The 14,862-nt window shown below is 43.7% G+C and overlaps 1 protein-coding gene across 4 annotated transcripts in view; it reads right to left on the bottom strand.

The window, feature by feature from the left end:
• Positions 1–14,862, bottom strand: part of B3GALNT2 (beta-1,3-N-acetylgalactosaminyltransferase 2) — a 362,190-nt gene that overhangs the window by 162,125 nt on the left and 185,203 nt on the right. For 3 of the 4 annotated variants that reach the window (XM_030198137.1, XM_030198138.1, XM_030198140.1), the window contains one exon: positions 11,030–11,140. The exons of the other annotated variant lie outside the window; for it this stretch is intronic. In XM_030198137.1, the coding sequence (XP_030053997.1) occupies positions 11,030–11,140 (111 nt within the window). The remainder of the gene's footprint in view (positions 1–11,029; positions 11,141–14,862) is intronic. 4 annotated transcript variants of the gene reach the window in all.

Below are 14,862 nucleotides of genomic sequence, written 5' to 3'. Positions count from 1 at the left end.
TGCTGACATGACTCTTCTTGATCCTTAGTTAGCCTCATCTGCTTCCTTCCATAACTTTGTCTTACCTCCGCTCGGATCCTCCCCCTCTGAATTACTGTATCCTCCTGTGTTACCCCCCTCCCCCACCCACTCCCAAACCTCCCCCCTCTCCCCCCTGCCCCCCCCCCCCCCCGACCTCCCCCATCTCCCTCTTCCCTGTCCCTTTAGAAACCCCATCCAACCTACGGAATGAGATTGTCAATGATGGATTCCCCCCCCCCCCCCCAGCCTACCTCTGCCTTTCCTTGCCCTAAAATCAATTGATTGCAGCCTTATATGTTTATCTCTTTACACCCTTCCAATTACCCTGTTATTTTCATTCCCATGTAGCCCTTTTAGTCAGATTCTTTACCCCTACCATCTGCTTTAACAAAACATTACATCAACAATACTGATATCTTGCCTCAAGTTTTATTGTCTTCTGAGGCCAGCTTGTACTTGAGACTTTCCCGCGCTACTTGCAGTGACTTGAAAGCTTTCCAGGCCCCATTCTGCAGTACCCTAAGTTGCGCTGGGTAGTTAAGCATAAACCTGTTTTTCTTTTCGGCAAGGGTTCTACAGATTGGCCCAAAGGCCATACGCCGTTCCTGAAGCGCTGCTGAGTAATCCTGGAATATGTTCTCTCTTTCAAATGTTAGTGAATCCCACTTTTGCCGCGCTTCTCGTAATATTTCAGTTTTGTGAATATAGTTATGGATCTTTATTATGACTACCCGTGCTCGACCTCCTCCATTCATTTTGCGACACAATGCGGACTCTTCTTTAAACCAACGTTCAAGCTGTGTCTGTAGCTGGCTATCGGGCACTGACTCTGGGATCCCAATTAGTCTTAAATTCGACCTCCTCGACCTGTTTTCTAGGTCGTCAAGTTGTTGGGCTTGGGTGTTTAGCGATTTTTGGAGTTCCTGTACTTGCCCTTGCAGCGTTTGCTCCACATCTTCCACCGCCACGATCCAGCCCTCCAGCTTTCCAGTCCCCCGTGTCGTATCCTCCAGTAGGGTCTCCATGGAGGCGAGTTGTTCCGTAAACTGCGTGAACTGGGGAGCCATTGCCGATTTCACGGCCTCTGTAAGTTGGAGTAATTGCGATGGGGTGAACAGCAGCAGGGACGCCGACATCGGGCTGGCCGTCATTTTAGGTTTGCCGGCTCCGCGTTGTTTTTCCACGTCTTTTTTTGCCGTTCTGCCTGGCATTTCCTTTTCTCCGGTAATGGTCCATATACCCCAGCTGCTGATGGTGTTTATTTGCCGATTTCTCTCTTGTTTCTCGGTGTATTCAAGTCTGCTGGGGGAGGGCTTCTCGGAGAGCCAGAGAAACACATCCTCTCCTCTCACTCCATCACGTGATCCCCCACACTTGATTTTAAAGATAAATTACATATTACTAATAGTTCCGTAAGTTCATTTTTCAATTCTGTCAGTACTCTGGGATGAACACCATCCAGTCCAGGAGATTTGTTACTCTTCAACTTGTCAAATTGTGCCATTACATCCTCCAGGTTTATAAAGATTTCATTCAGTTTCTCCGACTCGTCAGCTTTGAATACCATTTCTGGCACCAGTATCTCTCCCAAATCTTCCTCAGTGAAGACCGAAGCAAAGAATTCATTTATTTATTTACTTATGGTTCATTTGTATCCCACATTTTCCCACTCATGCAGGCACAATGTGGCTTACAGTAAATTAAGAAAATTTACAATAAAGAAAATATTGCAAAGAGGAAAGAATGGACAGAAGGAGCAGTAGCTAACAATGGGAAACCAAGCAGGGTGGGGTTCAAGAAGGGTGCATCAATCAGAAGAGAAACTAGGGGAGAAAGCTTTGGCAAAGAAGTGAGTCTTCAGCAACCTCTTGAAGAGGATGTTGTCCACTTGCGTTTTGAGGTGTTGCGGGAGAGCATTCCAGTATTTGGGGCACCAGTAGCGGAAAGAAGAGGTGAAAATCTTCTTATACTTGATACCCTTACAGTTAGGGAAGTGTAGATGGAGATATGACCGTGCTGCAGGCGTGGCATTCCTGGGTGGAAGGTCAATCAAGGGGAGCATATAGTCCGGAGCAAGCCCATAGATGATTTTGTGGGTTAAGGAGCAGAGCTTAAAAGTAATACGCTCCTTTACAGGTAGCCAATGGAGTCTGAAGCGCAGAGGCTCAGCATGTGCAAAACGATGTTCTCCCAAAATCAGTCTCGCGGCAGTGTTCTGGACTGTTTGGAACTTTTTCAGTAAAGAGACCTTGCAGCCCGCATAAATTCCGCTGCAATAATCTAGGTGGGAGAGGACTAGCCAATGCACAAGTGTACGGAACAGATCTCTGGTAAGGAAATATCGTATGCACTGGAGCCTCCACATAGCATTAAACATTCTTTTGGAGACCAAATGCGCATGATTATCCAACTGGAGGTGCATGTCCAAGTGCACTCCTAAAAGCCGCAGACTGTTGGCAATTGGAAGAACGTAGCCCTTTACTGGAAGCGTTGTGTCAGTTATTTGGGTATGGGTGGACGAGAGTATGAGACATTGAGTTTTATCCTTGTTTAGTTTAAAGCGAAACACCTGAGCCCTGTGCTCAATAATGGAGAAGCAAGATTCGATGAGATTAGCGATTTCTGATATTGTGGTATGAAAGGGGATGTAGATGGTAATATCGTCAGCATAGATGAAAGGATTTAGGCCTAATTTTGCTAGAGCTGAGGCTAAAGGCATCAACATAATATTGAATAAGGTTGGTGAAAGGGGGGAGCCCTGTGGTACCCCGCAAGAGGCATTCCACGGAGCAGAAGTAGCAGAATTCACTGTGACCTGGTAAGTTCTAGTGGTCAAGAAGCCCTCAAACCAGTGTAAAACAGACCCTCCTATGCCGAATGAGTCTAATAGATGTAATAACAGGTCATGGTCCACCATATCAAAGGCGCTTGACATGTCGAATTGGAGCAATAGTACCTTCCGTCCGATGGATAGCTGATAAGAGGGTGACTAGAACAGTCTCTGTACTATATTGAGCACGGAAACCTGACTGCGAGTGGTGAAGGATTATAGTCAGCCAGGAATTCATTGAGCTGGGCATTAACCATACTCTCCATTAACTTGGTAACCAATGGTATCGAAGCCACTGGGCGGTAATTAGAGATAACATCTGATTTTATCTTAAGGTTCTTCGGAATGGGGGTGGGAAGAATGTTACCATGGTCTGGCGGGAAAGAACCAGAGCTTAACATGAAGTTTAGGTAGCAAGTCAGATCTTCAACAAAACACCTCGGGGCGACTTTTAGAAGATGGGTTGGACAGATATCCAATCTACTGTACTTGTTGGAGAACTTTAGTAAGGCAGTGGATATGTTATCTAGTAACAGACGATTGAAGTTGGTCTAAATGCGATCGGCCGGGCAGAAACCCAAATGTATAGCCAACGATTCCAAGAAATCATCCACGTCAGAAAAACAACTAACAGTAAAAGACCACAAGGTTAAGATTTTCTCTTTAAAGTAAGTGGCAAGTTGGGTGGCAGATGAAGGTCAACACTGGAGACTTCAAGCTTTCGGGTGCCAAGGAAGGAGTTTAGTAGCTGATACACCCTTTTTATGTCCCGGCCAGCAGACTATAACTTAGATAAAAAGTAAGTACGCTTTGCTTGCCGGATGGCATACTTATATTTGCGGTGACAGTTTTTCCAAGCCCCCAGGGCAAGATCAGTTTTCCACTATGACTCTGTCTTCCCTTATTGTCCCTTTTACCCCTCGGTCATCTAGCAGTCCAACTGATTCTTTTGACAGCTTCTTGATTTTAGTATACCTAAAAAAAATGTTACTATCCAGCTTATAATCGAAAGAGAAAAATGCCTATATTGCGACCCAAATCGGGAGATGGGCGTCTTTCTCCCGTGGGCGCCCAAATCTGTATAATCGAAAGCTGATTTTGGGCGTTTCCAACTGCAATCCGTTGCGGAAACGGGTAAAGTTGACGGGGGCGTGTTGGAGGTGTGGTGAAGGCGGAACTGGGTCGTGGTTATCGACCGAGGAGAGATGGGCATCTTTAGCTAATAATCGAAAAAAAGGCGTTTTTACCGCGATTTTGGGTCTCTTTTTTCGCAAACAGGTCCCAAAAAAGTGCCCCAACTGACCAGATGACCACTGGAGGGAATCAGGGATGACCTCCCTGGACTCCCCCAGTGGTCACTAACCCCCTCCCACCAAAAAAAAACCCACTTTAATAACTTTTTTTCCAGCCTCTATGCCAGCCTCAAATACCGTACCCACCTCCATGACAGCAGAATGTGTTCTATCCTGTGACAGCCTTTCCCTGGTTCTGATTTGGCTCTCGGGTGAGTGTGACACCTTTTCTGTTAAGGGCACTGCAGTCACATCAGCAATGCATTGTGGTAGGTGTAGGGTATTGGGCTCCGTGATTCCACTAGCTTGTGGCAAATGCTCACGATGTTGGTAGTTGGTAGGCTCTACTCTCATGGTGCTTTTCCCCCTGCTTACTGGGTCAGAGTGTGCCCTGTTTTGTTTCCGGTAGTCCATGAGGTAGTGGCCATTTTTGTAAGCCAGTTTTAGATCCCTTTCACGTGTTAGCCACGCTACAGAACTTAGTTCTTCCCTTGAATGTGGCTCAAAGAGGGCATTGTACAGCATTCTGCCAGCTCTGACCTACTGTTCATCTCAGTACCAGGGAGACTCGTTGCCAGTGGGGCACAACCTCTGATCTGCAGTTAACTGTGAGTAAGCGTGCTTATTAAAATAAAGGACGTTTTCAGAGAGATTAGTCTTCAGGTGTCAACTAGTGTGCCAATGTTATATAGCAGCAACAAGTCCTAGAGGCCTGCGTGTATGCAGGTCCCTGGAGCACTTTTAGTGGGTACCGCAGTGCTCTTCAGCCAGGCGGACCCAGGACCATCCCCCCCCCCCCCCCCCCACCTGTAACACTTGTGCTGGTAAATGGGAGGTCTGCAAAACCCACTGTACCCACATGTAGGTGCCCCCTTCACCCCTAAGAGCTATGGTAGTGTTGTACATTTGTGGGTAGTGGGTTTTGGGGGAGGGGGGTTGGGGGCTCAGCATCCGTGGTAAGGGAGCTATGCATGTGGGAGCGCTGGTTAAAGTCCACCGCACTGACCTCTAGGGTGCCCAGTTGGTGTCCTGGCATGTCAGGGGGGCGAGTGTACTACGAATCGTGGCCCCTCCCATGACCAAATGGCTTGGATTAGGACGTTTTTGAGCTGGGCGTTTTTAGTTTCCATTATTGCTAAAAAAAACAAACACCCAGCTCAAAAACGTCCAATTTTTCGAAAATACGGTCTGTCCCGCCTCTTCACTTACGCGTTTTTGGACATAGACGCCCATGGAGATAGGCGTTCGCGTTCAATTATGCCCCTCCACGTGTTCTTGCCTCCAATGCAATATTTTTTTCAAATCCTTCCTTATCAGCGCTTTGCATTTGACTTGCCATTCCTTGTGCTGTTTCTTATTATTTTCAGTCAGTTCCTACTTCCATTTTCTGAAGGATTTTCTTTTAGCTCTAACAGCTTCCTTCACCTCACTTTTTAACCATGCCGGCTGTCATTTGGTCTTCCTTCCTCCTTTTTTAATGCGCGGAATATATTTGGCCTGGGCTTCCAGGATGGTATTTTTGAAAAGCATCCAAGCCTGATGCAAAATTTTGACCTTCACAGCTGCTCCTCTAAGTTTTTTTCACCGTTCTTCTCATTTTATCATAATCTGCTTTTTGAAAGTTAAATGCTAACATATTGAATTTCCTGTGTGTACTTACTCCAAAGCCGATAAGAAATCTGATCATATTATGATCACTGATATCAAGCGTCCCCAGCACTATTACCTCCAGCACCAGATCATGCGCTCCACTAAGAACTAGGTGTAGAATTTTTCCTCTTCTTGTTGGCTCCTGTACCAGCTGCTTCATAAAGCAGTCCTTGATTTTCCCCAAGGAATTTTACCTCCCTAGCATGCCCTGATGTTACATTTACCTAGTCAATATCAGGGTAATTGAAATCACCCATTATTATTATGTTGCCCAGTTTGTTAGCCTCCCTAATTTCTGATAACATTTCTACATCCGTCTGTTCATCCTAGCCAAGTGGACGGTAGTACACTCCCTATCACTATCCTTTTCCCCTTTACACATGGTGTTTCAATCCATAGGGATTCCAAGATGTGTTTTGTTTCCTGCAGAATTTTCAATCTATTTGATTCAAGGCCCTCCTTAACATACAAAGCTACTCCTCCATCAATTTGATCCACCCTATCACTACGATATAATTTGTACCCCGGTATGACAGTGTCCCACTGATTATCCTCCTTCCACCAGGTCTTAGAAATGCCTATTGTATCAAATGTTTCATCTAGAGCAATATATTCTAACTCTCCCATCTTATTTCTTATGCTTCTGGCATTTGCATATAGACATTTCAAACTATGTTTGTTGTTCCTATTTACATCGTGCTCATTAGTTGACAGTGTTAATTCGCAATGTTTTGTCTGATTTTTACTTAAGGTCACCTGATCTATTATACATAGTAACATAGTAGATGATGGCAGAAAAAGCCCTGCACGGTCCATCCAGTCTGCCCAACAAGATAAACTCATGTGTATACCTTACCTTGATTTGTACCTGTCTTTTTCAGGGCACAGACCGTATAAGTCTGCCCAGCACTATCCCCTCCTCCCAACCACCAGCCCCGCGCCTCCCACCACCCGATCTGGCACAGACCATACAAGTCTGCCCACCACTATCTTCGCCTCCCAACCACCAACCCCTCTTCCCCCCACCGGCTCCACTACCCAATTTCGGCTAAGCTTCTGAGGATTCATTCCTTCTGCACAGGATTCTTTTATGTATATCCCACGCATGTTTGAATTCCATTACCGTTTTCTTCTCCACCACCTCCCGTGGGAGGGCACTCCAAGCATCCACCACTCTCGCTGTGAAAAAATACTTCCTGACATCTTTTTTGAGTCTGCCCACCTTCAATCTCATTTCATGTCCTCTCGTTCAACCGCCTTCCCATTATGGTCTCTTTTGCAACCTCGCTACCGGGATACCCCATCTTCCCTGTTTTGGTCATATCTTTGAAAGATACCTTATCCCTTCGCTGCACCTTTTCCAATTCTACTATATCTTTCTTGAGATGCGGCGACTAGAATTGAACACAATACTCAAGGTGCGGTCGCACCATGGAGCGATACAACGGCATTATAACATCCTCACACCTGTTCTCCATACCTTTCCTAATAATACCCAACATTCTATTCGCTTTCCTAGCCGCAGCAGCACACTGAGCAGAAGGTTTCAGTGTATTATCACTGTCGGCCTTCCCCCAGGTTCTAGTTTAAAAGCTGCTCTTCTCCTTTTTAAATGCCGATGCCAGCAGCCTGGTTCCACTCTGGTTAAGATGGAGTCCATCCTTCCGGAATAGGCTCCCCCTTTCCCAGAATGTTGCCCAGTTCCTTACAAGTCTAAACCCCTCCTCCCTGCACCATTGCCTCATCCATGCATTAAGACTCTGGAGCTCTGCCTGCCTCTTGGGCCCTTTGCGCGGAATGGCTAGCACTTTGGAAAATGCTACCCTAGAGGTTCTGGGTTTGAGCTTTCTACCTAAGAGCCTAAATTTTGCTTCCAGAACCTCTCTCCCACATTTTCCTATGTCATTGGTACCCACATGTACCAAGACAGCTGAACACCTGACTCCTGCCCAGCACTATCTAAAATCCTATCTATCAGAAGACTGAGGGAAAGTATAAACAGATCCTGGAATAAAGTCTGCTCCTTCTGCCATAGACCTGGGAATGAAAAAAAAGATTCAACTTTCAGCGGGACGGTGATTCTAAATACAAAACAAAAGCAACAATGGAGTGGCTAACGAAGAAGAAGCTGAGTTTCTTGGGCCAAAGCCCAAATTTGAATACAATATTGGACAAAATAGTGCGGTCGCCGTATTGTTTCTTTACTGACCTTATGATGACAGGATAACTCTTGAAAGCTTTTCAAAAAATAGATTGTTAATCCAATAAATAAACTATTATTTTATTTTTTGTTTTATTTCTATTTATTCCCTTGAAATACAATAGAAATCTGCAAGACTGAGGATTTCAGTCCACAGATCATCCCCAACCAACCTGAAAGAGCACAAGTTAAGTAAAGTTCCTAGCCACTTATTCTACATGACTCTTTGCTGTTAATGCTGCAAAAAGAACTTTACCAAATATTGAGTCAAAGGGTGTGAAGACTTATGCAATCAAGAATTTTTGGTTTCCTATTATGAATTTCTTTTTGAATATTTCTACAATTATTCTGAAAAGTAACAAAGTGTTGAAAGTGTAGAATAGACAGTGCAGAGCAGTGAAACAAATTCCTGTTTGATGCATTTCATAATGTATTTTTTAGGCAGCAGAAAGTGAAAAACATGCAGGAGTGTGAAGACTTTTGCAAGACACTGTGGAGGCAATTCTACAACACAGTGCCTCCATTTAGATGCCCTGGTAAAGTAAGGTGAAAGTCTATTCTATATGAATAGTTGGGGGCCCAAGTGTCCTTACTGAATACTAGTACACATTTAGGTGCTCCCATTTACACCTAGCCATAGACTTGACATAAATGGGGGCATCTAAATGTAGCAGGCACGGGGGTACACTTATCTACAAAAGGGCTAGTAGGGTGTTTAAGTGGTATTCTGTAACAGTGCACATAAATGGCATAGTGCAAACGGGTAGGCAATCAGTAGGGTTCCTACTTATGCACGTAACTTATAGAATACTGTAAGTTACACACGTCCCTGCCGCATTTATGTGACTTCACTTACTGGTGTAATTTCAGGCATGTAAATATAAGGAATGCTGATTTAAAATAGTGTTGTCTACAGATGATATTCTCTTGTCTCTTACATGCCCCTTGACATCTCTCCCTAATTTAATGAAGGAGATTGAAGCCTATTCGGCTGTATGCTACTAAATCTGTGAGCTTGGCAGTGGGACTTGCTCCTCGTTTGTTGGAGACACTTCAATCTTCTTTTTTAAATGGGCTTCTAAGGAGATCTGCTATTTGGGAGTTCAGCTTCCTAAAAGCATTCAGAATCTCTTTGGGGCTAATTATCCTGCTGTTCAGCGGGCTTTGATCTGAGATTTGGAGCGCTGGGCGACAACGGAGCTTTCTTGGTTTGTGCGGATTGCAACTATAAAAATGAATATCCTTCCCTGTTTGTATTTGTTTCAGGTGCTCCCAACTCACTTCCCTAGGTCTTTTCTCTCTGGTCTCCAGGATCCTCTCATTCACTTTGTGTGGAACCATAAGCATCCTCGCTTATCTCAGGCATTTTTTCTATAAATGTAAGCGATATGGGAGTTTGGGTGTTCCTAACCTGTTTTGGTATTATTGTGCAGCTCAGGCCTGTCCAGCGATTGAATGGTTTCATGCTTCTGAGCATAGGTTGTAGATTTATCTTGAACAGCATTTGGTGGGAAATCATTTGTTGAAACATCTTAGATTGTAAGCTCTTTGAGCAGGGACTGTCTTTCTTCTATGTTTGTGCAGCACTGCGTATGCCTTGTAGTGCTATAGAAATGCTAAATAGTAGTAGTAGTAGTATTTGGCTCCTGGGAAAGTATAGAACTTTACTTGGGGGTCTGTGTCCCTCTATTCCTGCCACTTTTTATTAGTGGGACTCTTTATTTACAGCCTCTTGTTCTCCCTTGTCTCATCATACCCCGATTGCCCACAATCCGCTGTTTCCCCCAGGGATGCAAGTGAGTCCTTTAGCTCATTGGGCTCAGCAGGAGCTGGCTACTTGGACTGATAAGGAGGAGTTTGTTTCTTTTGATACACTTCCTGTGGATTATCAGTACTCGTCTTCTGACGATTATGCTTATGTTCAAGTGAAACATTTTTTGAATACTCTCTCAATTATATCTTGCATTTTACAAGCGGAAACTTACTTAGAGGACTTGTGTGAGGATTCTAAGAGCACTCCTGGGCTTATTACCTGTCTTTATGCTTTTTTGGCTAAACAAATTAAGTTGTACGTTCTTCATCGGGTGAATTGGGAGCGGGAGTTGGTTGTTACGATTTCTGCTGATGGCTGGCTTATTTTGGAAAAGGCTCTGTTGAAATCTTCCTTAGTGGTTTCCATCAAGGAAAATGCGATTAAGGTTTTTTTTTACCACTGATATCTTACCCCAGCGTGGCTACACCGCATTTTTCCAGATGCTTCTCCCCATTGTTGGAGGGGCTGTGCAGTGTTGGGCACTACGGGCCACGTTTGTCCCAAGGCTCAAGCTTACTGGAGGACGGTGCAATCCCGCCTCCAGGTGTGGCTTTGTTGCCCAGTGCAATGGCATCTGACTGTCTTTTTGTTGGGTAAGAAATCTGTGGGCCTTATTCGCTTTCAATATATATTAGTTCATCATGATCTCCATGCGGCTCGCCTTAATTTGGCAAGACATTGGAAGCAGAGTACTGTTCCTTTTTTGGTACACTGGATTACAAAGTTGTGGTATATCTGTGACATGAAGCATTTGACTGCATTGAAGAGAAAGACCTTTTCTAAATGGGAGGTTATTTGGGCTCCTTTTTTGACTGCATGTTCTGTTTAGGGAGGTTTTTGTATTTTACTATTGGATTTTGTTATTTGGGCAGGGGAGAGGTGGGCTGTTTTTGCTTTCTTTCGCAGATTTGGGGGGGGGGGGTTGATTGGCAGGTGGGGGTTGAGACTCTTCTCATTGTAAACCTCTGTTAAAATATGGAAGCTACTTGGATTTTTAATAAACTACTTCTGCAAATGAAAGAAAATGTAAGGCATGCTGATACAGGGCTATGGATATTACAGAATCTGGGCACCCTGATGTCACTATAGAAAAGACTCTCATCAGTGTCCTTCGGATGTCTAAACAGAGGAGCCCAGTTATAGAATTTAAGTTTCACAATCATTGAACACCGGATTCTTCTTAGTAACCAGGAAGAATAATGAGAATTTTAGAAATGACATACTGTGGTAAGCCTGAGTACTCCTCCTCCATCATTCAGTATCACCTTGTGAAGATTTCTGGAAATTAGGCCAATTGGGTCATGGCTCTCCCAAACAACTGTGCCTTCAAAACCCTACAAGAGATACAGACAAAGTTTCAATCAGAAACAAGAAAGGCCTACTTAAACCAATCTATTTAGCAGCCTACAGCACTTGAAATTACTGTGATTTCCTTTCATGGACCAAAATCAGACTAGTTTAATATCAGAAAGTGGCCTTTACCTTTGACAGGGAGGATCAATGAGAACACCACCAGCGCACCTAAATGCTTCACCCTTTGACCCAAAGCCATGAGTCTTGGCTTGACGAGTCTAGGCAATCTTTCCACAATATCACGAATCTTGGCACCAGGCAGACAGCACACCTCCCTGGACAACATGTCCGGCCGGCAGATAGGCGCTTCGGTACCCCTGAGAAGTGAATCTCCAACCACCAGTACCTTTCGCTTTTTTTTTTTTGGCCATTTGTCCGGCTGTGATGGCATTTGTGGTCAATGTGTCCTCCTGTTTTTTTAGATGTTTCTAGCTCTTCTACCAATTCTTTAGCTGAACAGAAGGTGGAGTTGGAGGATTGATATTGTGGGACTTGGTGACCTGTTTCCAGCTGTGCTCTGTCTGCCCAAGATCTTCTCTCTGAGTACTCAATGTTTTGACCTGCGTCTCCGGGACAAATTTCTGGTTGTCCCAGATGTTTCTTAGTCTTGCCACTTCTTCTCTTAGTTCTTGTACTTCTTTCACAAGGGGTTCAATGTATGTACATTCCGACATGTATAAGCATGCAACTGTCGGGGCCACCGTTGCACCCATGGCTACACCCTTGGTTTGTAAATAGGAGGTATTCTCAATGCAAAAATAGTTCTTTTTTATTATCAACTGAGCAATTTGATTAAGCAACTCCTTTTTACCCATTGAAATGTCCAGAGCATGAACACAAGACTCAATAATCCTAACTGTGGGAATTTATACTGGATGCAATGGGTCGTCCTGAAGGCTGTTTTAATGATTTGTGTATTTTTGGGATAAAGTAAATGCAGGGTACAGTTGGAAGATCTGTATAAGTATTTAAACTCCCTTACAGTTATTATCCCCTTCTGATTAGCAGATTCTAAGCACATTGGATATAGACGTGGTTTATCTTTCTGCCCTCTCCCAGGTATAAAGGTACTATTTACCTGCAAGCTGGAATGTCCAGCACTCCAGAGAATATGGTCCTAACAGCACCCGATGGAGAGACAGAAAGACACAGAAGGCTATAGTAATAATATGAGAATAATCAATAATTGTTTATTACACTTACCAATCAGGAATACAATTAGAATACATAATATAATTAATTAATTCTCATATGAGACAGCAACCGGGACACAAACGTGACCTCTGACATTAGCTCTCTGGTTGCCTCTCCATAATTCTCCTTTTATACTCTTTTCTCTCATAGGCTAGTATTGGAAGTACAAAATCAACATTTCTCTCATAGGCTAGTATTAGAAGTACAAAATCAGCATTTCTCTCATATTCCAGCCCATTCTAGCAAATTCTATCTTTACAGAAGCAAAGTTCTTCATAACATATTTGTTTATAATAAGTAAGGTCAGTAAGGTTATCCTACTTTGCAAAAACCATATTCCCAGCAACTAAAGTTATGTCTCCTTCATTATCTGCTTCCATGGTCAACAGCAAATTTTCCCTCTTACATTACAGTATTCTCTTGCCACACATTACTTTGTTATGACTCCATATCTGCCTGTGTCTCCAACAGAAGGGCAGGCTGACATGAGATTCACATTCTGTATAATTCTTATAATTCTTATTATTTAGCTTCTCGGTGATTCTTTAACCTGTTCACAGAGGCTTTGCTCATAATTCTTAGTTACTGCTGTAAAGTTATTTTATGGTTCATAACCTGCATGTCCCATATAAACAGTTCCTACCTTGAAGGTCTTGGTAAGCAAGACCTTCACCAAAGTTGGGAGTTACCAGTGTTTTTTATATGACACCTAGTCTTATCTCTAGGTGAATATGCACACCTTAGGATCTGCCTGTTCTCAGCAAGCAGATGATTAGTGCTCCAATTCCAGGCTGTCTTAGGTTGCAGGCCTGAGAATCCCGTAGTAGGGGGAAAGACTCGGTCCTGACTTACCCTGTTATGGCTAGGCAATTGCATGAGAACTAGGAGGTGGATAGTAAATAGGAGAGACACTAGTGTACTATAATTGTGAGGTACAATGGCTAGGATGTGTAACAGATAGAGGGTAATGTGTAGCAAGACAATAAGGTGTAGGTGGAACCCTTTAAAACACCCACCATGGTCTTATTAAGTTACCCATTAGTATTTGGTGACAAGGGAAGATGATCATGCATGGCTGTATTATACATTACTGTTCATTAACATTAATATTTAGATATTCAAAATCAGCATGAATTTCAGCATGTTCAGGTGCAACATTATGAAGCATTCTTTCGTATAACACATATTGTCCAATAGGATCTTGATGGCTCAAGACAGTTTCAATTAAGCTTTCTACTAATCTTCTAACACAGGGTATAATACAACAGCCCAAAAGTATAAAAATAGAAATAACAATGATTGTGGTCAGTCCAGACAAAAAGAAGTTCTTCCATTTTCAAAAGGCATTGTTCAACCATCCTATCCAGGATGAATCGATACCAGAATTTTCTGCAAGTTCATTGGCAAGAGTTGTAAGTCCTTCCAATGCCTTGGTTATGCTCCAGTTTTAGTCACTATGGATGTGCAAGCATTATACACCAATGTACCACAACAGGGAGCTATTAGGATTATTGAGTCTTGTGTTCATACTCTGGACATTTCAATGTGACAAACGCTAATCAGCACTGTGCTTGCTGTTTTGTGCACTTTTTTGTCTTTGATCTTGAGCGTTTAGTAATCCTGCAGATGCTTTGCTAGCCTGTTCGTGTCTCTCCTCCCTTGGTCCGTATCGCGGATTAATTTGTTTCGTTGCCTCCTGCTCAGTGATTCCTGTTCGCTTAACTGCCCTCCTCCATGCCCGTATCCTGCCTCTCGTGCCTCTGAACCTGATCTCCCGTGCTGGGTCCCGCTGGTAAGTTTTAGGTACTTTATATCTTGCCAGCTGCTGCCACTCGACCTTTTACTTGTCTCCCTCACGGGCTTCCTTCAGGCCGCAGCTGTTCGCGGTTCGATGCAGGTGCGGGTGATAGCGAGTTCACCCGTTGTTCTCCGCTCCGACTTTACGGATCCAGTGTCTCGGCGATCAAGCGTTTGCTCTGCGCGTTCTTTTTCTAAGGGGCAGCTTCTCCTGCATATTTTGGGGGTTGAAAGTGCCTTTTTTGGTGGGATCCTTGATCGTGACCCTTGGGAGCTTATTTTGTGGCGGCCATCTTGACCAGCAGCTCCACCAGAAGTCCATTGAGTTTTAATTTAAATGCGTCTGCCCATGAATTCATGATTTGGAAACTGTGGTTGATTTCCTCTGTGATTTCTGTTAAATCATATTTGAACGGGATATAGATCGTAACATCATCTGCGTAGATGTAAGAATTTAGGCCTTGGTTGGATAGTGATTTGGCTAAAGGTGTCATCATTAGGTTGAGCAAGGTTGGTGAAAGCAGTGATCCTTGGGGCACTCCGCATTCTGGCTTCCATGGTGAGGATATGGTCGACTTGGCTATTACTTGGTACGTTCTTGTAGTCAGGAAGCCTTTGAACCAATTAAGTATGTTTCCCCCAATCCTGAAGTATTCTAGGATATTTAATAGTATTTTATGGTTTACCATATCGAATGCGCTTGACATGTCAA

The sequence above is a fragment of the Microcaecilia unicolor genome, chromosome 3, assembly GCF_901765095.1.
Source record: "Microcaecilia unicolor chromosome 3, aMicUni1.1, whole genome shotgun sequence".
In the NCBI taxonomy this organism is placed as follows: Eukaryota; Metazoa; Chordata; class Amphibia; order Gymnophiona; family Siphonopidae; genus Microcaecilia; species Microcaecilia unicolor.
This window is presented reverse-complemented; position numbering and strand designations above follow the sequence as displayed.